The sequence below is a fragment of the Meles meles genome, chromosome 1, assembly GCF_922984935.1.
Source record: "Meles meles chromosome 1, mMelMel3.1 paternal haplotype, whole genome shotgun sequence".
NCBI classification, from domain to species: Eukaryota; Metazoa; Chordata; class Mammalia; order Carnivora; family Mustelidae; genus Meles; species Meles meles.
Window position 1 is genome coordinate 151,320,324 of NC_060066.1, and position 22,437 is coordinate 151,342,760.

Sequence of the window (22,437 nt, forward strand, 5' to 3'; positions counted from 1 at the left end):
CTATCCCAGGACCCTGAAATCATGACCTGAGCAGAAGGCAGAGGCTTAACCCACTGAGCCACCCAGGTGCCCCAATGTGCTGAGTGTCCTTTATGTGAATAATAATACTTAAAAAGTTATTGTAAGATACTACTTGTAAAATACTTATAGTAATAAATATTTGGAGAATATAGGTATTTCTTAAAATCTCACCTCTCCCATTTCTTGTCTCAGTTGTTCAAATTCCTGTTTTTCCATCTCTAGCTTATGCTTCCTTTCCTCCTCTGTTCGTCGCTTTTCTTCTTCCATTTTTTGTTTTAATAATTCTTCAAAATTAATTTCCAGTTTTCCCGGTGTAAGAGATTCTTGAGAAATGGTTTTGTACATCTCTGGGAAGTCATCATCTACTACCTATTTAAAATAATTCTTTCATTACTTTTGCCAAAATTACACAAACTAAGGAGGAATTTTTTTTTTTTTTTTTTAGAAACTGTAATCACTTGAGTAGAAAGGCTTCACACTGAACTAAAAATTTGGAGACTTAAATCTCTTCAAAATTATAAAATAATGAACAAGGGAGTAATTACTAGAAAATACAACACTATGGTATTTTGTGGTTACAGAGGAAATGGTGACCATCTCTTTTCCTTTCCAGTGAACACAAAGAAATCCTCTGAATTTGTACGACAAGTAACTTGAATTAGATATTAAGATTTTCTGATACTGAAAACACTTTTAATTGAATTATAATTTATTTCCATTCTGCTAATTAAAATAGAGCATTTCCATTAAATCATGGTTTTGTCTGAATGAATTAGATAGCCCATCATGATTCTTTCATAATCAGGTAAAAATCACTCTTAATGCTTATTTGCAAATGACAGTACAGACAAAAGGTTGATATCCAGGATCTATAAAGAACTCCTCAAACTCAACACACACAAAACAGATAATCATATCAAAAAATGGGCAGAAGATATGAACAGACACTTCTCCAATGAGAACATACAAATGGCTATCAGACACATGAAAAAATGCTCATCATCACTAGCCATCAGGGAGATTCAAATTAAAACCACACTGAGATATCACCTTACACCAGTTAGAATGGCCAAAATTAGCAAGACAGGAAACAATGTGTGTTGGAGAGGTTGTGGAGAAAGGGGAACCCTCTTACACTGTTGGTGGGAATGCAAGTTGGTGCAGCCACTCTGGAGAACAGTGTGGAGATTCTTCAAGAAATTAAAAATAGAGCTTCCCTATGACCCTGCAATTGCACTACTGGGTATTTACCCCAAAGATACAGATGTAGTGAAAAGAAGAGCCATCTGTACCCCAATGTTTATAGCAGCAATGGCCACGGTCGCCAAATTGTGGAAAGAACCAAGATGCCCTTCAACGGACGAATGGATAAGGAAGATGTGGTCCATATACACGATGGAGTATTATGCCTCCATCAGAAAGGATGAATACCCAACTTTTGTAGCAACATGGACGGGACTGGAAGAGGTTATGCTGAGCGAAATAAGTCAAGCAGAGAGAGTCAAGTATCATATGGTTTCACTTATTTGTGGAGCATAACAAAGAATATGGAGGACATGGGGAGATGGAGAGGAGAAGGGAGTAGTGGGAAATTGGAAGGGGAGATGAACCATGAGAGACTATGGACTCTGAAAAACCACCTGAGGGTTTTGAAGGGGCGGGGGGGGGTGGGAGGCTGGGGAACCAGGTGGAGGGTAATAGGGAGGGCATGTATTGCATGGAGCACTGGGTGTGGTACAAAAACAATGAGTACTGTTATGCTGAAAATAAATTTAATTTTAAAAAATCACTCTTGGGGCGCCTGGGTGGCTCAGTGGATTAAGCCGCTGCCTTCGGCTCAGGTCATGATCTCAGGGTCCTGGAATCGAGCCCCGCATCGGGCTCTCTGCTCTGCAGGGAGCCTGCTTCCTCCTCTCTCTCTGCCTGCCTCTCTGCCTACTTGTGATCTCTCTCTCTGTCAAATAAATAAATAAAATCTTTAAAAAAAAAAAAAATCACTCTTAATGCTGTAATTTTTATACTAATGTATTTACTGTCTAGTTAATTAAATAATAATAGTTAATACTTATTTAGAGCTGCCATGTAAAATACTAAGCACTTTACATATATTGACTTATTTAATCCTATAATCCTATGAAATAGATATTAATAATATCCCCCATTTTATAGACGAGAAACTGAGACACTGAAAAGTAACTTTTCCAAAGTCAACACAATTGGCAAAGGTGGGATTCAAACCTTAAAAGTCTAATAAAATTATAAATAATTATTTAGATTATCTTTTTGTAATTTCACAAATTACATGTCTAAGTTGTGACCTTGGGCAAGTTATCCAGCCTCTGTGAGTTTCCCTATCTGTGATGACTTTTCATATAGTTGTCATGAGAATCAAACATTGATAGTGTGCCTGATACCCAATGATAAGTTCCCAATAGGAAGGTTTTTTTTAAGATTTTATTTATTTATTTGTCAGAGAGAGAGCATGAGCAGGGAGGAGGGGCAGAGGCAGAGGGAGAAGCACTGAGCCCGGAACCCATGTGGGACTTGATCCCAGGACCCTGGGATTATGACCCAAACCGAAGACAGTAGCTTAACCAACTGAGCCACCCTGGCCTCCCCCAATGGCAGTTTTATTATTACATTATAATTCCCTGTAATAAAGGCAATCCCTAAATTGCAAATAGAAACTTCACTTTTTAAATCACTGACTGGGATACATTTTACCATGAAAAGTAATTGCCTAATTCTGTTTTTCTATCCCCTGAAAATAGAAAATAAGCCTCTGGCCTGAATTGTGACCGTGTGGCTAAAGAAGACACAGGGTAATAAAAGGACAAAGAGTAATTATTTATTTGTTCCAAGTTTTATATATGACAGGCTTTACTGAAGAATAAGTTTTACTCAGAAACAATGTTTATATGATTGCCAAAATTTTTTATTAATATATGAGCTAACTGAGCTGTAATACAAAATTAAAATATGGCCCTGGATAAGAAAACAACACAAATGAAGGGAAAAGTTTCTCTTTCCTGATACAGAAATATCTCCAGGAAACTAGGGTTTCGGTTTAATGTAGTTTTCCTTCCCTGCACTTTTTCTACTAATGAATCATGGCAGTTTCAGCCTAAAAATCTGCCCCTGGGACTTGATCTCCTGATCTTCACAGCTACTTCTTGCTTATTTTCCAAAAATTAGGTACCGTCACAATGTTTGTGGAGTTTCTAGGCAGAAACCATTTGTGAGTCAAGGATTACCTAGTAACACACACAAGATAGTTTTAAGGGGTCCCTGGCTGCTTCAGTCAGTAGAGATGCAACTCTTGATCTTGAGGTTGTCAGTTCAAGTGCCATGTCAGGGTAGAATTTACTGAGCAAGTAAATAAATTATTTTTTTTTAAAAGATAGTTTTAATATACTCCACAAACATTTATAGGAAAATTATTATGCTAGAATGCTTTGTGCCACATGCCTGATAAACAATCTCAGCCTCATGAGTGTGCACGACAGCTATAAGCAATAATAATAAAGCATTAGTCCTATGCCAGGGGAGTACTAAATGCTATAAGAATGCATACAAGAAAGTCTTTGGAACTTGTGTTCTCAGGAAAGGCTTCCCAGAGGAAACAGAAAATATGAAGAGAAGACAGCAGAGCATAGGGAAAGGAAAAAGGGACATGTTTCATTCAGCATTTATGAAGTTTAGAGCTGGATGAGAGCACAGTATTTTGAAGAAATTGGGGAAAATTTCGTATGTCCGGAACAAAGATGGCAGATTAAGGAATAATCAAGACATGAATCGGGAAAATAAAAGTTGGGCAATATTATAAAGAAATTTGTTTTGTTTTAAGATTTTATTTATTTATTTGACAGAGAGAGAGAGAGATCACAGGCAGGCTCTCCACTGAGATCACAGGGGAAGCAGGCTCCCCACTGAGCAGGGTGCTAGATGCAGGGCTCCATCCCAGGACCCCGAGACTATGACCTGTGCCGAAGGCAGAGGCTTAACCCCCCGAGCCACCCAGGTGCCCCAAGGAATTTGTTTAAAAATTTTTTTAGATCTGAAATTTTTAGATTTTTGCTTAAGGGAAGTGGAAAATTTTTAAGCAAATTAGTAACACATTTACTTTTTTTTTTTTTTTTTTAGATTTTATTTATTTATTTGACAGAGAGACCATGAGAGAGGGAACACAAGTAGGGGGAGCGGGAGAGGGAGAAGCAGGCTTCCTACTGAGCAGGGAGCCTGATGTGGAGCTTGATCCCAGGACTCTGGGATCATGACCTGAGCCAAAGGCAGCCACTTAACAACTAAGCCACCCAGGAGCCCCAGTAACACATTTACTTGAAAAAAAGAGGAGAGAGTGAGAAAAAGAACTCTTTTCTTTACAAAGAAGAGTGGATAATAGGCAAGAAAGCAAGTTAAACAGGAGTTGGTTTGATGCTAGAGGTAACTGACGTAGGAGGAGATAGGTAACCCAAGCAAGGGATAACAACAGTGGAAATGAGGGGAAAACTGGTTGATGTTTAGAGTGATTTAGAAGTTAGAATGAATGAGAGACTTAGTGAATGACTGGATGTGAGGCATGAATGAGAAGGTGGAAGTCTTTAAGGCTCCCAACTTTCTGATTTGAGCATCTAGGATGGGTGATGAAGCTAAATAAACATGTGGATATATGTGCCTGAAGCTCCCCCAGACAAAGGAAGAAAACCAGGTCATGATATGGAAACCAACTGAAACGTTTCAATTGGTAGAGCCTGCTATGCTTGATCTTTGGGTTGTGAGTTCAAGCCCCATGTTGGGTGTAGAGCCTACTTAAAAATGTTTCAAGAAGGAGATACAGCCTTTACAAGTCAACTTGCTTGAAAATTGTTGTGAGATAACTGTACGTTTTGCAAACATTAAAGTGGCATAGGGTGTGTAACTTTGTGACAGAATTAAGTTTGGTAGCAATCACCCAGAAGTTGATGGGTGAGCATTTCAGAGAACTAAATAATTGTGATTAAATGCCTTTGGTCATTTCATCTGTACTGGATGGGATAGAAGGTGAAATGAAAGAAAAAAGGAAGGAAGGAGGGAAGAATCAAGGGAAGGAAGAAACATGGGAAGGGAAAGAAGAACAGAGAGAATGGAAGGAAAGGTAGAGTAGGAAACTCCCTGCTTAGATACTTCTGGAAAACATGCCTTCCCAGAGAAGGAAGATAATACTCAATCCTCTAAGCCAGGCACAGCAACTTAATCAGAACCTTCTCGACATTACACTGAAGCAAACATGTTTGACTGGTGTTAATGCCATAGGAGACTTTAAAGCTTATTTGCTATCTCTACTTTTGACAGATTCCAGGAATAATATTCTCCAAAGCTTAATTATTTTTCTTAACATTCGCTATTTTTTAATCTTTTTAAATTAAAAAAATTTTAAGGTTTATTTTTTTAAAAGATTTTATTTGACGACAGAGATCACAAGTAGGCAGAGACGCAGGGGAGGGTGGGGAGAATCAGGCTCCTGCCAAGTAGAGAGCGCAATGCAGAGCTTGATCCCAGGACTGCAGGATCATGACCTGAGCTGAAGGCAGAGGAGTTAACCCACTGAGCCACCCAAGTTCCCCTTAAGGTTTGTTTATTTAAGAGAGAGAGAGAGAGAGAGAGTGAGTGTGTGTGTGTGTGTGTGTGTGTGTGTGTGTGTACAGGAGGAAGGAGCAGAGGGAGTCTCAAGCACTCTGTGCTGAGCGTGGAACCTGACACAGGGCTCGATTTCAAGACCTCAAGATCACAACCTGAGCTGAAACCAAGAGGTGGACACTTCGAACTGACTGTGCCACCCAAGCACCCAAATTTTAAAAATTTTAAAGTAATCTCTACACCCAGCATGGGGCTCAAACTCACAACCCCACAAGTTGCATACTCTACTGATAGAGCCAGCCAGGCACCCCATCTTAATATACTCTTAAAAAAGCTGAATCCTAATGGCATTCTCCAGTTACATTCTATCTTACCATGCTTCTTCTTGCTTCAGCAAATGCCTTCTTTTCTTCCTCTATTCTCCTCCTGGCTTCTTCTTCTGCTTTCTTTTTTTCATCTTCTCTCCTCTGTCTTTCTATTTCTTCAAAACTGAGTTTGAGTTTACCAGGGCGGTACTCCTTTAAAATTTTTTCTGTGTCTTGGTTTTCCTCCTCTTCATTCACCTAACGAAGAAACAACTCATTACTAAGAACTGCAATTCATCAAAGGCAGGAATGAATTATCAATGAAAAGGCACAGAATTGGCCACCTCACACAAAAATATTTTCTTGCCTTTAATATATTTGATCAAAATTCCCTTCCTTTATAATGTCTTATCTGATAAAGTATTCAAATTTGGAGAAATTCCAAATAAAGATGTACTCAAGTTAAATAACAGTTCCCAAGAAAGTAAAAAAAAATTTTTTTTCCTTTTAAAGATTATTTATTTATTTGACAGACAGAGATCACAAGTAGAGAGAGAGGCCGGTGGAGAAAGAGGAGGAAGCAGGCTCCCTGCTGAGCAGAGAGCCCGATGCGGGGCTCGATCCCAGGACTCTGGGATCAGGACCCAAGCCGAAGGCTGAGGTTTTAACCCACTGAGCCACCCAGGTGCCCCAGAAAGTCAAATTTTTAAATAGAGATATGGAGTGCTTGAAAAACTTAAGGGCTCATTTAAGAGTTCTATTAAAACTCTCTCAGAACTGTGGCAACTGGGTGGTGCAGCTGCCTTGGGTTCAGGTCATGATTCTAGGGTCCTGGGATCAAGCCCCGCATCAGGCTCCCTGCTTGGCAGGGGGCCTGCTTCTCCCTCTCCCTCTGCTGTTCTCTTTTCTTATGCTCTCTTTCAGTCAAATAAATAAGTAAAAATTCTTTAAAAAAAAACAAAACTCTCAGAACAAAACATAAAATATGTGTGTGTATACTTACTATGCTTCAAGTATACCTATAGAAAGTCTCTTCTGTAGTAAAATAAAGTTCTCATTTTGTAATTTTCATGGATATTTTACTATGAACTATGGTACTTTTCTTTATACTAATCAGATAAAAGATTGCCTGGTACTATTTTTTATAAAATTCAAATTTTATGATTTTATAGTTAAATATTATTTATTGAAGTTTATGATTCAATTGATATTTCTATTTTCTCTTGACAAAATTGACTGACAGCTAAAGTGTACGTGTATTATATAATTATAATTACCCAAAAGTAATAACATTTTCAAACAAATGTCTATAGAATTTAGCTTTTGGGGGCGCCTGGGTGGCTCAGTGGATTAAGCCGCTGCCTTCGGCTCGGGTCATGATCTCAGGGTCCTGGGATCGAGCCCCGCATCGGGCTCTCTGCTCCACAGGGAGCCTGCTTCCTCCTCTCTCTCTGCCTGCCTCTCTGCCTACTTGTGATCTCTCTCTCCGTCAAATAAATAAATAAAATCTTTAAAAAAAAAAAAAAAAAAAAAAAAAAGAATTTAGCTTTTGTAGATACAGTCCTTAGAACATTAATGAAAGTTGATGAAGAAATTCTAAACTTTTAAAAAATTATAGAGTCCATTAAAATTTTTAAAATTTTTATAAGATTTAGAATCAGTATTTTCTTATTTCAATTTTATTTTTTATTGATATAGTCATTAATATAATAACTGTTAACATTTTATAGCACTTACTAGATGCTAGACATTACTTTAACTGCTTTCTGTATTAACTCACTCAACAATTTAAGAAGTAGACATAATTATTTTCACCATTTTACAAATAAGGAAAGTAAGACATAGAGGGGTTGAATACCTTGTCTCTGGTTACACACTTAATAAACAGTAGATATGTGACTCCAGATACATGAATCCAGAAGCTATGCTCTTAACCACTATACTCTATACTTACACACACATGCACACACACACAAACACACATATATCGATATACCTTATATGACAAACTGCGTATTCCATAGGAAACATTTTTTTATGTTCAAAACTAAGTGTACATTTACAACTAGACTTGAAAGTATGCATGTGTTGTACGCTGTCATTAAATACACTAAAGGCTAAACTAAAGATAAAGAGAAACCAGGCTCATTGACTATTTTGCATATTTATGATGATTTATAATATAAAAATAAAAATTTAAAAAGCATAGGGGCACGTGGGTGGCTCAGTTGTTGAGCTTCTGCCTTTGGCTCAGGTCATGATCCCAGGGTCCTGGGATCAAGCCCCGCATTGGGCTCCCTGCTCTGTGGGAAGCCTGCTTCTCCCTCTCCCACTCCCCCAGCTTCTGTTTCTTCTCTCACTGTCTCTGTCAAATAAAATCTTTAAAAGAAAAAATTTAAAGCATATTTGGTAAAATGTCCCATTAAGGGAAACTAGAAAATAATACAGATGCATTTTATATAGGAAAAATGTACAGTTTCAAAATCAGAACTTTTATATTATATAGAAAATCTCCTTGAATTTATAGGAATGAATTTTATCTAAAGCCAGCTTCCTTCCCTAACAGTAAATGTTTTATATGTAACATGTATAAAAATATAATTTATAGGTTATATATCATTACATATAATGTCATTATATATAAATATATATGTTATAGGGGCACCTGCTGGCTCAGTTGGTGGAGTGTGCAACTCTTGATCTCAGGTTTGTGGGTTCAAGCCCCACGTTGAATATAAAGATAATATAATAAAACTTAAAAATAAAATCTTAAAAACATATATATTATACATATTTAAAAATACGTTTTTTATATAGATTTGTTTTACCATTTGCCGCCTTGCTTCTGCAAAAGCACGTTTCTCTTCTTCTAAACGTTGTCTTGCTTCCTCTTCAGCTTGCCTCCTTCGGTTTTCTTGTCTTTGTCTTTCCAGTTCTTCAAAAGTTAGTTTCAATTTTCCAGGAGAGAGTGATTCTCTTTTTCCCTCACTTTCTAGTTCTTCATCCTAAGAAACATTGTGAAAACACATCTATTAATCCCAAAAAGAAATGCTGGTAACTTAACTGCTTTGATTTGTTCCTAAAAAAACAAAAAAATAAAAATTACCATGACCAACGAAAGACACTTTGCTTCCTTGAGAGATCGCCGTTGCTCTTCGTATCTTATTCTTTTATCTTCTTCATACTTGATCCTTTCTTTTTCTTCTCGTTCTTTCTCTAGATCCTCAAAATTCTTTATCTTTCCAGAAGTTTTATGTGATTTGACAGGTACCACTGTTATAAGTAGTGAATCATCTCCTTCCTAATTTATAAAATAGATAATTAGCAAATTTTTTGCTAACCAAAGTTTTGTCTTATGGGACTTTACCTCCATTATTGGTGTATTTCATTACATTGCCATCAATGTTATGAAGAACAAAAATTTGTATTTTTTTTTACCGATTTCTATTCAATAGTTCTTTCTCTGAATTCACTGTACATTGAGTTAATTTAACTGAAATCCATTGCTGATAAGGTTCAAGGAGCATCTTCTTTCCTAGAAGGTGGTGTTAATACAGCTGTTTGGATAAAACCGCATGACAATCATCTGAATTTAGCTGTCCGTGCACTCATTCCACAAAAGGTGATATGCATGTGAGTGTACTCTCAATCAATTTGATGGTGGATAGATACAGTTTAAACACACACAAAAGTCTCTCCATAGGGCTTTTTTTCTCCATGTAAGTTTTAAATACTCAACAAAAGTATTATTTAGTGAAGAAAAACAAACAGTATTTCTAAGTTATTTATAAAACACTTATAGACAATACTCATTAGCATTTGGTACTAGTAAAATATTCTTAAATTTGTTTTTAAAATTCATTTTAATTAGTTCTATTACATAATCTATTGTTACCTCTGAACTTTTTAAAAAATAAAGTTATAATATGTAACACATGCCCCTAAAATAAAATTCCTTCCAATTCATATGGCTGTAGTTTTAGGTACACCATCAAATTGACTGATGTTCAACTTTCTCTGTTAGATAAAAAGGGATTAACTAAAATATCTGTGGTTGTTGAACATTCCTTCATGGTACTAGACACTGTACTTTCTACTAGTATGTGATAATCAAACTTATGAAGAACTCTGAGGAAAGAAGACAAATGAAAAAAACCCTGCTTTTAAAAAATGTTAGCTTTCAACAATCTCGACTATTAGTAACAGTTCAAGAAATATGTAGTCTTGACAGAGTATCTCAAATTGAGGCTTGTGTCTCTAACCATGAAAGCAAAAACATACTTTTTTTTTTTCATACTTTTAAGACACTAAGCTATTGTTTGAAAGTGCAAAAGTATGATCTTGCTTTGCAAAATACTTTTGTCCTTTTTGTTGTTGTTGCTGTAATTATAATAAAAATAAAAATGTTTTTAATTTTTTAATTAAAAGATTATTTGTGAACCAGATAATTTTAGGTGATGTTTCATTAAAGGAAATGTCCATTTACCTCTGGTGCTGATTCAGTTCCCGTATTGTTTATGTCCTCAATCTATTGAATGAGAATTTCATATCATTACATTACATTGAATTTCTGCTTTCTGCTTTTAAATATACACTTGAAAAGTAATTTAGCTGTGATTTATGGTAAATTTTCAAATTTATACTTTTTGAATATTTTTGTTTCTCCAAATTAGCCTACTATGTCCTTTTAAGTGGAGATTAAACCTTATATTAGTTTTTGTATTTTGACATAAAAATCAGTATCTAGGGAATATATTAAGAAAAAAATGAAAATAAAGCCTACCTTTGTAATTCTGGAATTTGAATGGACCAAACTCTTATGACCTGCTGTAAGCTTACAAGTAGCAATTATAAATTAGCAATTAAACTAAGGTACAGAAACATTTCTCCATTCTCTGTTTCTGCCCCAGCCTAAGTAAAACCTATCATTAGTAATCAAATAATCATGACTATATTTTGCAATATCAATATATGGAGAAAATATAACTGACACAGTAATACAGTGCAGTGCACAAGCTTTCACATGGCAAGTTTAGCAGAGACAAGAACTCGGGTAGATATAAACGTTTACTCTCTATTTTAACCACATCTAAGAAGGAAAGGCCCTCATTCAATAGAAGGGGTCCCAACTTGGACATTACTCATAAGAAACACCATTAGGGTAGCGTAAGGGGCAGGCTAATGAATGTAACAAACAGAAACGAGAGAGAAGATAGATGGTTTAAATAATGCAGTGTTTGAGATCTCAGGAAAAGGAAACATAAGCAATGGGAAAATGGGAGAAGTTAGAAAGTAAACATTCATATTGTTTATGTTTTGACATGATTTTTAACATCACTGGAAGAGGCTGAAAGTAGTTCATTCCTTAACCAGTCTAAGGGAATTCTGTTGTACCTTGGCTCATAGGAGGAACTGGACTGGCTAAGTCCCTGTTCTTCATCATTTCACTTTCCTTTTCTATATTCTCTGTCATGGGAGAATTAATACATTTTATTAAGATACCAAATATCTTGAAAAATAAATTCTGAATAATTTATTAAAAATAAATCGATTTTACACATTAATTTTATTATGCTGTGTTTAGAATAATTTCTTTTGCACAATTATTTATTACATATATTGCTAGGTAAATGGCGAAAGTTTTAGTGAATGATGTATTCTACTAAGAAAAATTTTAAGCTATAATAAAAAATATTACAAAATTATTTCTCTTCAGTGGCCTGGTTCTGTTGGAAGAGCATGTGACACCTGATCTTCAGGGTTCAAGCCCCAAACTGGATGTAGAGATTATTTTTCTTAAAGATTTTATTTATTTGATAGAGAGAGAGAAAGAGGGAGAGAGGGAACACAAGCAGGGGGAATGGGAGAGGGAGAAGTAGGCTTCCCACCAAGCGGGGAGCCCGACGCAGAGGTTGATCCCAGGACCCCAGGATCATGACCTGAGCCAAAGGCAGATGCCCAGGCGCCTCTAGAGATTACTTTAAATAGATAAATAAACTTAAGAAAAAAAAGTATTTACCTTCCAAAGAATGCTGACAATTCCTTGACAAATCACATTTGTCTCTCAATAAAAAGTTCTAGGAGACATGGTGAGAAGCCAAACATTAAGAGTATAGGAAAGATAAATTCTAAATGTCTTAACTCCAAATTTCTTTTACTTGCTGCTTAAACATACTCTGATTTTTATTACCTTATGGTAAGATAATAAATTATATCTGGAGTGGCTTTTATTTTGTTGTTGTATGCTGGCTTCATTGTTCATTTTAAGCCACTGTCAAAACTTTAACAAAGACAGAATTTTAGAAAACAATTTACCATGCTAATGGGCATCAGAAGAAAGCTGGGGTGGCAATCCTTATATCAGATCAATTACATTTTAAGCCAAAGACTATAATAAGAGATGAGGAAGGACACTATATCCTACTCAAAGGGTCTGTCCGACAAGAAGATCTAACAATTTTAAATATCTATGCCCCTAACGTGGGAGCAGTCAACTATATCAACCAATTAATAACAAAATCAAAGAAACACATCAATAATAATACAATAATAGTAGGGACTTGAACACTCCCCTCACTGAAATGGACAGATCATCCAAGCAAAAGATCAACAAGGAAATAAAGGCCTTCAATGACACACTGGACCAGATGGACATCACAGATATATTCAGAACATTTCATCCCAAAACAACAGAATACACATTCTTCTCTAGTGCACATGGAACATTTTCCAGAATAGATCACATCCTGTGTCACAAATCAGGTCTCAACCGGTATCAAAAGATTGGGATCATTCCCTGCATATTTTCAGACCACAATGCTCTGAAGCTAGAACTCAGTCACAAGAGGAAAGCTGGAAAGAACCCAAATACATGGAGACTAAACAGCATCCTTCTAAAGAATGAATGGGTCAACCAGGAAATTAAAGAAGAATTGAAAAAATTCATGGAAACAAATGATAATGAAAACACAACGGTTCAAAATCTGTGGGACACAGCAAAGGCAGTTCTGAGAGGAAAATATATAGTGGTACAAGCCTTTCTCAAGAAACAAGAAAGGTCTCAAGTACACAACCTAACCCTACACTTAAAGGAGCTGGAGAAAGAACAAGAAAGAAACCCTAAACCCAGCAGGAGAAGAGAAATCATAAAGATCAGAGCAGAAATCAATGAAATAGAAACCAAAAAAACAATAGAAAAAAATCAATGAAACTAAGAGCTGGTTCTTTGAAAGAATCAGTAAGATTGATAAACCCCTGGCCAGACTTATCAAAGAAAAGAGAAAGGACCCAAATAAATAAAATCATGAATGAAAGAGGAGAGATCACAACTAACACCAAAGAAATACAGACAATTATAAGAACATACTATGAGCAACTCTACGCCAACAAATTTGACAATCTGGAAGAAATGGATGCATTTCTAGAGAGATATAAACTACCACAACTGAACGAGGAAGAAATAGAAAACCTGAACAGGCCCATAACCAGTAAGGAGATTGAAACAGTCATCAAAAATCTCCAAACAAACAAAAGCCCAGGGCCAGACGGCTTCCCAGGGGAATTCTACCAAACATTTAAAGAAGAACTCATTCCTATTCTCCTGAAACTCTTCCAAAAAATAGAAATGGAAGGAAAACTTCCAAACTCATTTTATGAGGCCAGCATCACCTTGATCCCAAAACCAGACAAGGATCCCACCAAAAAAGAGAACTACAGACCATATCCTTGATGAACACAGATGCAAAAATTCTCACCAAAATACTAGCCAATAGGATTCAACAGTACATTAAAAGGATTATTCACCACGATCAAGTGGGATTTATTCCAGGGCTGCAGGGTTGGTTCAACATCCGCAAATCAATCAATGTGATAGAACACATTAATAAAAGAAAGAACAAGAACCATATGATACTCTCAATAGATGCTGAAAAAGCATTTGACAAAGTACAGCATCCCTTCCTGATCAAAACTCTTCAAAGTGTAGGGATAGAGGGCACATACCTCAATATTATCAAAGCCATCTATGAAAAACCCACCACAAATATCATTCTCAATGGAGAAAAACTGAAAGCTTTTCCGCTAAGGTCAGGAACACGGCAGGGATGTCCATTATCACCACTGCTATTCAACATAGTACTAGAAGTCCTAGCCTCAGCAATCAGACAACAAAAAGAAATTAAAGGCATCCAAATTGGCAAAGAAGAAGTCAAACTATCACTCTTCACAGATGATATGATACTATATGTAGAAAACCCAAAAGACTCCACTCCAAAACTGCTAGAACTTGTACAGGAATTCAGTAAAGTGTCAGGATATAAAATCAATGCACAGAAATCAGTTGCATTTCTGTACACCAACAACAAGACAGAAGAAAGAAATTAAGGAGTCAATCCCATTTACAATTGCACCCAAAACTATAAGATACCTAGGAATAAACCTAACCAAAGAGGCTAAGAATCTATATGCAGAAAACTACAAAGTACTCATGAAAGAAATTGAGGAAGACACAAAGAAATGGAAAAATGTTCCATGCTCCTGGATTGGAAGAATAAATATTGTGAAAATGTCTATGCTACCTAAAGCAATCTACACATTTAATGCAATCCCTATCAAAATACCATCCATTTTTTTCAAAGAAATGGAACAAATGATCCTAAAGTTTATATGGAACCAGAAAAGACCTCGAATAGCCAAAGGAATATTGAAAAAGAAAGCCAAAGTTGGTGGCATCACAATTCCGGACTTCAAGTTCTATTACAAAGCTGTCATCATCAAGACAGCATGGTACTGGCACAAAAACAGACACATAGATCAATGGAACAGAATAGAGAGCCCAGAAATAGACCCTCAACTCTATGGTCAACTAATCTTCGACAAAGCAGGAAAGAATGTCCAATGGAAAAAAGACAGCCTCTTCAATAAATGGTGCTGGGAAAATTGGACAGCCACATGCAGAAAAATGAAATTGGACCACTTCCTTACACCACACACGAAATAGACTCAAAATGGATGAAGGACCTCAGTGTGAGAAAGGAATCCATCAAAATCCTTGAGGAGAACGCAGGCAGCAACCTCTTCGACCTCAGCCACAGCAACATCTTCCTAGGAACATCGGCAAAGGCAAGGGAAGCAAGGGCAAAAATGAACTATTGGGATTTCATCAAGATCAAAAGCTTTTGCACAGCAAAGGAAACAATTAACAAAACCAAAAGACAACTGACAGAATGGGAGAAGATATTTGCAAATGACATATCAGATAAATGGCTAGTGTCCAAAATCTATAAGGAACTTAGCAAACTCAACACCCAAAGAACAAACAATCCAATCAAGAAATGGGCAGAGGACATGAACAGACATTTCTGCAAAGAAGGCATCCAGATGGCCAACAGACACATGAAAAAGTGCTCCATATCACTTGGCATCAGGGAAATACAAATCAAAACCACAATGAGATATCACCTCACACCAGTCAGAATGGCTAAAATTAACAAGTCAGGAAATGACAGATGCTGGCGAGGATGCAGAGAAAGGGGAACCCTCCTACACTGTTGGTGGGAATGCAAGCTGGTGCAACCACTCTGGAAGACAGCATGGAGGTTCCTCAAAATGTTGAAAATAGAACTACCCTATGACCCAGCAATTGCACTACTGGGTATTTACCCTAAAGATACAAACATAGTGATCCGAAGGGGCACGTGTACCCGAATGTTTATAGCAGCAATGTCTACAATAGCCAAACTATGGAAAGAACCTAGATGTCCATCAACAGATGAATGGATAAAGAAGAGGTGGTATATATACACAATGGAATACTATGCAGCCATCAAAAGAAATGAAATCTTGCCATTTGCGACGACGTGGATGGAACTAGAGGGTATCATGCTTAGTGAAATGAGTCAATCGGAGAAAGACAACTATCATATGATCTCCCTGATATGAGGACGTGGAGATGCAACATGGGGGGATAGGGGGATAGGAGAAGAATAAATGAAACAAGATGGGATCGGGAGGGAGACAAACCATAACTGACTCTTAATCTCACAAAACAAACTGGGGGTTGCTGGGGGGAGGTGGGGTTGGGAGAGGGGGAGGGGGTTATGGACCTTGGGGAGGGTATGTGCTATCGTGAGTGCTGTGAAGTGTGTAAACCTGGTGATTCACAGACCTGTACCCCTGGGGATAAAAATACATTTATGTTTATAAAAAAAAAAAGAAAGAAAGAAAGAAAAGAAAGGATGAATACCCAACTTTTGTTGCAACATGGATGGGACTGGAAGTGATTATGCTGAGTGAAATAAGTCAAGCAGAGAGAGTCAAGTATCATATGGTTTCACTTATTTGTGGAGCATCACAAATGACATGGAGGACATTGGGAGATGGAGAGGAGAAGGAAGTTGAGGGAAATTGGAAGGGGAGGCGAACCATAAGAGACTATGGACTCTGAAAAAGAACCTGAGGGTTTTGAAGGGTCAAGGGTGGGAGGTTGGGGGAACAGGTGGTGGGTAATAGGGAGGGCACGTTTTGCATGGAGCACTGGGTGTTGTGCAAAAACAATGAATACTGTTATGCTGAAAAAAAATTAATTAATTAAAAAAATAAAATAAAATAAAATTTAAACTCCTTGCACAACAGAAAAAAAAAAAAAGACAGAATTTTATTTCCATTGGGCTTCAATAAACAAAGGAAAAGGTGAATTTGTCTGAGTGGCCATGGTGTCAGTATATTCACAGAGAACTGTGAATTCAGACATTCAGTTCTGTTATATTGTAGGCTCTCAGAAGCTACCACTGAAGACATGCTTTGCAACTATTTCTTTTTTTTTTAAAGATTTTATTTATGTATTTGACAGACAGAGATCACAAGTAGGCAGAGAGGCAGGCAGAGAGATAGAGGAAGGGAAGCAGGCTCTCCACTGAGCAGAGAGCCGGATGCGGGGCTCGATCCCAGGACGCCGGGATCATGACCCGAGCCTAAGGCAGAGGCCCCAACCCACTGAGCCACCCAGGCGCCCTAAAAAACATGGGAATCAAAATTCATAAACAGACTACATAAGATCACAGTAGTAATTTTTTTCTCCCCTCTAATTTGTTCCCTGTGGCTATGCGCATCAATAATGGCTATCTGAAGGAAATAGCTGTCACACATTTCTGCCCTTTTCTACCACCATCCCCAACTTAAAAAACAAAAAAAGCTGGAACGCCTGGGTAGCTCAGTTAAGTGTCTGCCTTCTGTTCAGGTCATGATCCCAGGCTCCTGGGATCAAGTCCTGTATTGGGCTCCTTGCTCGGCCGGAGGCCTACTTCTCCCTATGCTCAGCAGCTCCCCCTGCTTATGTGCTCTCTCTCTGACGAATAAATAAAATCTTAAAAAAAAAAAAAACCTCCAAAAGCAAAAAAAGTTAAAAGCTAGTTTATAGCCTAATAGTGGCTCAGTCGTTGGGCGTCTGCCTTCAGCTCAGGTCATAATCCCAGGATCCTGGGATCCGGTCCTGCATCAGGCTCCCTGCTCCATGGGAAGCCTTCTTTCCCCTCTCCACTCCCCCTGCTTATATTCCCTCTCTTGCTGTCGCTCTCTCTCTCTCTGTGAAATAAATAAATAAAATCTTTTTAAAAAATAAGCTATCTAATACCATTATTAAATAAAATATGATTTGTCTCAAATTCTTGAGTAGGAAGATATCCTAATTATGCTTCATGTGTAATAACCAACAAGTATTTATTGATTACTATTGAAAGACCAACATATTGTGGATAGTTTATGTGAAACTGCCTTACATCTTTGTAAAACCCTCTAACATGTCAGGAAAAACAAGAAATGTGGACCATGTAAGGAATATGGACTGAATGACAAGATGGTACACAACAAAAGTTATCTCAGCATTCAACCTTAAAATAAGTACATTCTGCCCTTATCCTTCTTGGCATTTGATAATAAATATTTGTACTTAAGATCTTGTTTTCAAGTTAGCTGATACTTAATAAGCTAATGTTATATTAAAATATTTTAATTAGGCAATGTACGGATTAGTTTTACTCTGTACAATTAGTTTCTGAAGCACATACCAATTTAATATTTAGTGAATACCTGCTCAGCCCTTTTTGCTAATTCACGTTGTATCTTCCTCTTCTCTAACATATCCTGCTCAATTCTGCGTCTTCGTTCCTCCTCTGTCCTCTTTCTCTGTTCCTCTTGTCTTTGTTTCTCCATTTCAGCAAATCTACCTTTAACAGTTCCTAAGAACATATGAAACATGTTCAATATTTTGCTACATTTCCCTCTTTGCAATTTCATTTACAATTTACCTTTCAAGTTTCTTACCTGTTAGCTTTGGGACATAAGCCTTTTCTACTTTCGAAGATGCCTCTTCCTCATCATCAGATGCAAGCATTTCTTTAATCTAAATGGTTAAATAAATTAATATGAACATGTCCAAAATTTAGACTAAATTATATTATATTCAGAGTTCAAAATTAACTTATACAGAAAATTATTTTAATTATAGTTAATATAAAATATGGTTAATGTGAATAATAAAGTCTAAATTAAAAAGATGAAAATGAATTTTGCACAAGAATAAAATAAAATAAAATAACCTCCTGCTTTCTCCTGTTCCATTCTCTCTCTCTAATATATTGTTCTTTTCTTCTTTGTTTTTCATCTCTAGATCTCCTTTGATTTCTTTCTTCCCTGGCTCTCTGCATGGCTTCAAACTTATCCTTTACATCACCCTTGCCAAGTTTTGGCACATAGGTTTTTGGGACAGGTTTAGATGAAGAAAGCAGAATCTTCGTTAGAAGAAAATAAAGAGAAAAAGGTTAAAAAAAATAACACAGGAAAAATCACGTAAAGATAGATCAGAACAAGCAACATAAGAAATACTTATTAGAAATAGAAAATAGAAACAAGTTTGAAACATTTGTACAATCATAATCTGATTACTTGCTAAAGTCTAAGTATGAAACATGAAATTAAGAAAATATGATTAAAGCCTTTATTAATATAAAGAAGTACCATTTTGTAGGTGTATTCCCCTGAAGCTGAAGGCTAGTGAAATATAAAAATAGAATACTGGGTTGTAATTTAAAACAATATACTCTATTTTCCTACACCATAATTAAAGATTCAGATTTGACATCTCTCCCTTAAAAGATACCAGGACTAATTTCAATAAATTAGGTGAAGGTAAAAACAAAGCAAAAGTTTAGGCTTTCAGATTTAAAGTCTAAAAAGTCTAATTCATGTATCAACACTCTTGCTTGTTTCGCTAAAATATATGAATCAAACTGAAGGTAGTCCTTTATTTCCTTGTGTGGCTGAGGTGTCCTAGGGTCTTTACATACAAGCAGTGATTTGGAGGTTGGTACTGCTGCTGTCCAGCCCATCTAGAATGTCTGTAAACCAACATTAAAAATGTGTGAAAAGGTTGTATCACTCCAAGCAGGATAAACTCTAAGATGGCAAAAGAGCTTCCCAGGAAAGGAGGAATCTAGTAAAAGACTGGAGAAAATATTTCCCTCCACTCTAAAACCAGGAAAGCCATTTGTTTTAATCATTTTGAAAATTAAGCTGATTGCTAAAAAGTTTCAGTAAATAAAACGTCAGTGCCTCAGAACACCAAAACCTTGTCTCCTCGTGATAATGGAAAATTACTTATTAATCTGTGGCATACCCAGCCTCTATTTTATTATTGTCTTGTGCTGTCATTGGCCTTGTAAGGTTGTTTTTTTTTTAATTCATAATGTTGTGGTGTCAGCAAATGAACTCTTACTACAACTCCCAGTAAGTACAGCCAAGAACCAGAAAAAAGGTGAAGAGGAGTTTTACTGCAGCTGTGGGAAAAGTAGCTGAGAAGGAGCCTCACTTGAGAGTGAATTATTGCTTTCTCCCAAAGATAAACATCAAATCTGGTTTTTAATACTAAAAAATAACTTCCAAGGCTTATCAAAGTATTAAAATTCTATTCAAGGTGCTAGCCATCATATCTACTTCACAGTCATCCACAAATTTAATAATCATGCTGCCAAGATTAATTAGGATCCAAGCGAAAATACTGGGCCCAAGAAGAGCCTACGAACTTTAGCTTTTACATTTTCTATCCTGACACTATATCATTATGAACTATGACCTTTCCACCAAGCAGCTCTATGTTTCCGCAGCTCTGTAGTCAATCCTATGTTTCCTCTTTGGAGACTTACCTCAGCCTTTTGGGAAATATCATTCATGTTTGCTGAATGCAGTCTCAGGTTGTTTTTGGAGTTCTGTATGTTTTTGTACCTGAAAAAATACATTAGTATTGAGTAACAATTTTTAATGACTTAATTCTTAATATGCTATGTATATTTGTAAACAGAAACAACATGTTAATTGCTCCTCAAAATACACTGACACAATCCAGGCAAGTAATAAACTGGGATAACCTTCAGCTTTCTTTCCCAAGATTCAGGGTATAGAAGGGACAAGGCACATTAGGTATTAAGAGATCCTTATAGGAGCATCTGGGTGGCTCAGCTGGTAGAGTATCCAACTCTTCATTTCAGCTCACGTCATGATTTCAGGGTCATGAGATCAAGTCCTGCGACAGGTTCCATGCTCAGCACGGCGTCTGCTTGAGTTGCTCCCTCTCTGTCCCTCCCCCTCGCTCTCTCTCACTCTCTCAAATAAATAAATAAATCTTTAAAAAAAAGGATCCTGGTAAATTCAGAAGAGCTTGTTGAATGTATGAAGTGTACTTGCAAAGAATTTGTATTCTGAAGTTACTGGGTATATTATTCTATAAATATCAACTAGATCAAGGTAGTTAATTGTGTTATTTAGATCTTCTGTGTCTTTACTAATTATTTTTTTGTGCGTGGCCTAGCTCTTCTAACAGTCTTCAACTATGTGAAATTGGCTATTTCTTCCTTTAATTCCATCAATTTTTTTCATGTAATTTCAAGCTTTTTAAAGTGGATATGCATTACAGTATCTTCTTTTTGAATTGACTCCTTCATCAATATGAAATTTTCTTTTGATCTTATTGTCTTGAACTTATTGGATATTAAAATAGCTACACTAACTTTAAGTTTAGCCTGAATGATGTATATAATTTTCTAGCCATTTACTTCATATTGGTCCATATAATTGGACCTTGGTTTTTTGAAAAATCAATTCTGATAATATCTTTTAATTGCAGCATTTAGTCCATTAACATTTAATGTTATTATTTATATCAGTGGGCTTTAGTCTACCATTTTACTATTTGCTTCTTGCTTGCCTTTTTTTTCTTCTTCTATTACTGTTTCTCTGCCTAATTCTGAACTGAATAATTTTTAGAATTTTATCCATTGGCTTAAAAAAATTTAAAGGCTTTACTAATTGACATACAATAAACTACTTTTAAAAGTGCACAATTTGATAAGCTGACATATGTATGTACCTGTGACACCATCACCATAACAGAACATATATTTACCCACAAAATTTTTCTCAGACCCCTTAACTCCCTCCTTTTCTTGCTTTTCCCACCCCCATCCGTAGGCAGGTATGCTTTTGGCCACTGTAGATGAAATGTTCTATAAATGGAATCAGATAGTATGTACTCTTTTGCCAGGCTTCTTTACCCAGCATAATTATTTCTGAGATTCATCCATGTTGTTATATATATCAAAGATTCATTCCTTTTTAGTACTGAATATTATTCCATTGTATGAATATACCACAATCTGTGATGGATATTTGGGTTGTTTACAGTTACTATTACACATAAAATTGCTATGAATATTCATGTACAAGTCTTTGTGTGAACATACGCTTTTTTATTTCTCAAGTAAAGTATAATGGCTAGGACTTATGGTAGATGTGTGTTTAACTTCTTTGTTATTAAAGATTTTATTTATTTGACAGAGAGAGAGACACACACACGGTGAGAGAGGGAACACAAGCATGGGGAGTGTGATAGGGAGACAGAGGCTTCCCGCTGAGCAAGGAGCCTGACCCTGGGTTCGATCCCAGGACCCTGAGACCTGAGTCAAAATCAAGACTGGGATGCTTAACCGAATGAGCTACTCCGGTGTCTGATTAGTGAACATTATAATGAGCCTTGAAAAAGTTAGTGTAATTCTGACTTTGTTCTTTTTTAAACTTGTATTTGAGTCCTTTGAATTCACATATAAATTTTAGAATCAGGTAATCAATTTCTGTAAAAATGCCTGCTGAGATTTTGATTGGGACAGCACTGAATCTGTAATGACATCTTGAGTCTTCTAAGCCATGAATTCTCCATTTTTAACTCTACTTATCTATACAACTCTCCATTTATTTATATATTCTATGTTTTTTTTTCTCAGAAATGTTTTGTAGTTTCCATGCAGGTCTTCCACATATTCTGTGAGATTATCCATAAATAATTCCATAATTTTATGCTATTATAAATGGTGTTACTTTTTAAAATTTCAATCAATGATTATTTGTTGCTAGTATATAGAAATAAAATTTTTTAAAGATTTATTTATTTGAG

The 22,437-nt window shown here is 36.3% G+C and overlaps 1 protein-coding gene across 2 annotated transcripts in view; it reads right to left on the reverse strand.

The window, feature by feature from the left end:
• Positions 1-22,437, reverse strand: part of NEXN (nexilin F-actin binding protein) — a 53,372-nt gene that overhangs the window by 10,844 nt on the left and 20,091 nt on the right. The window contains exons 2-9 of one of the 2 annotated variants that reach the window (XM_046008951.1): positions 20,138-20,216; positions 18,261-18,339; positions 18,027-18,175; positions 10,429-10,470; positions 9,049-9,243; positions 8,771-8,947; positions 6,012-6,200; positions 193-390 (exon numbers count right to left, since the gene is read on the reverse strand). In XM_046008951.1, coding sequence (XP_045864907.1) covers positions 193-390; positions 6,012-6,200; positions 8,771-8,947; positions 9,049-9,243; positions 10,429-10,470; positions 18,027-18,175; positions 18,261-18,339; positions 20,138-20,164 — 1,056 coding nt within the window. In that variant the 5' untranslated portion in view covers positions 20,165-20,216. The remainder of the gene's footprint in view (positions 1-192; positions 391-6,011; positions 6,201-8,770; positions 8,948-9,048; positions 9,244-10,428; positions 10,471-18,026; positions 18,176-18,260; positions 18,340-20,137; positions 20,217-22,437) is intronic. The other variant, XM_046008958.1, reaches the window with a different exon arrangement.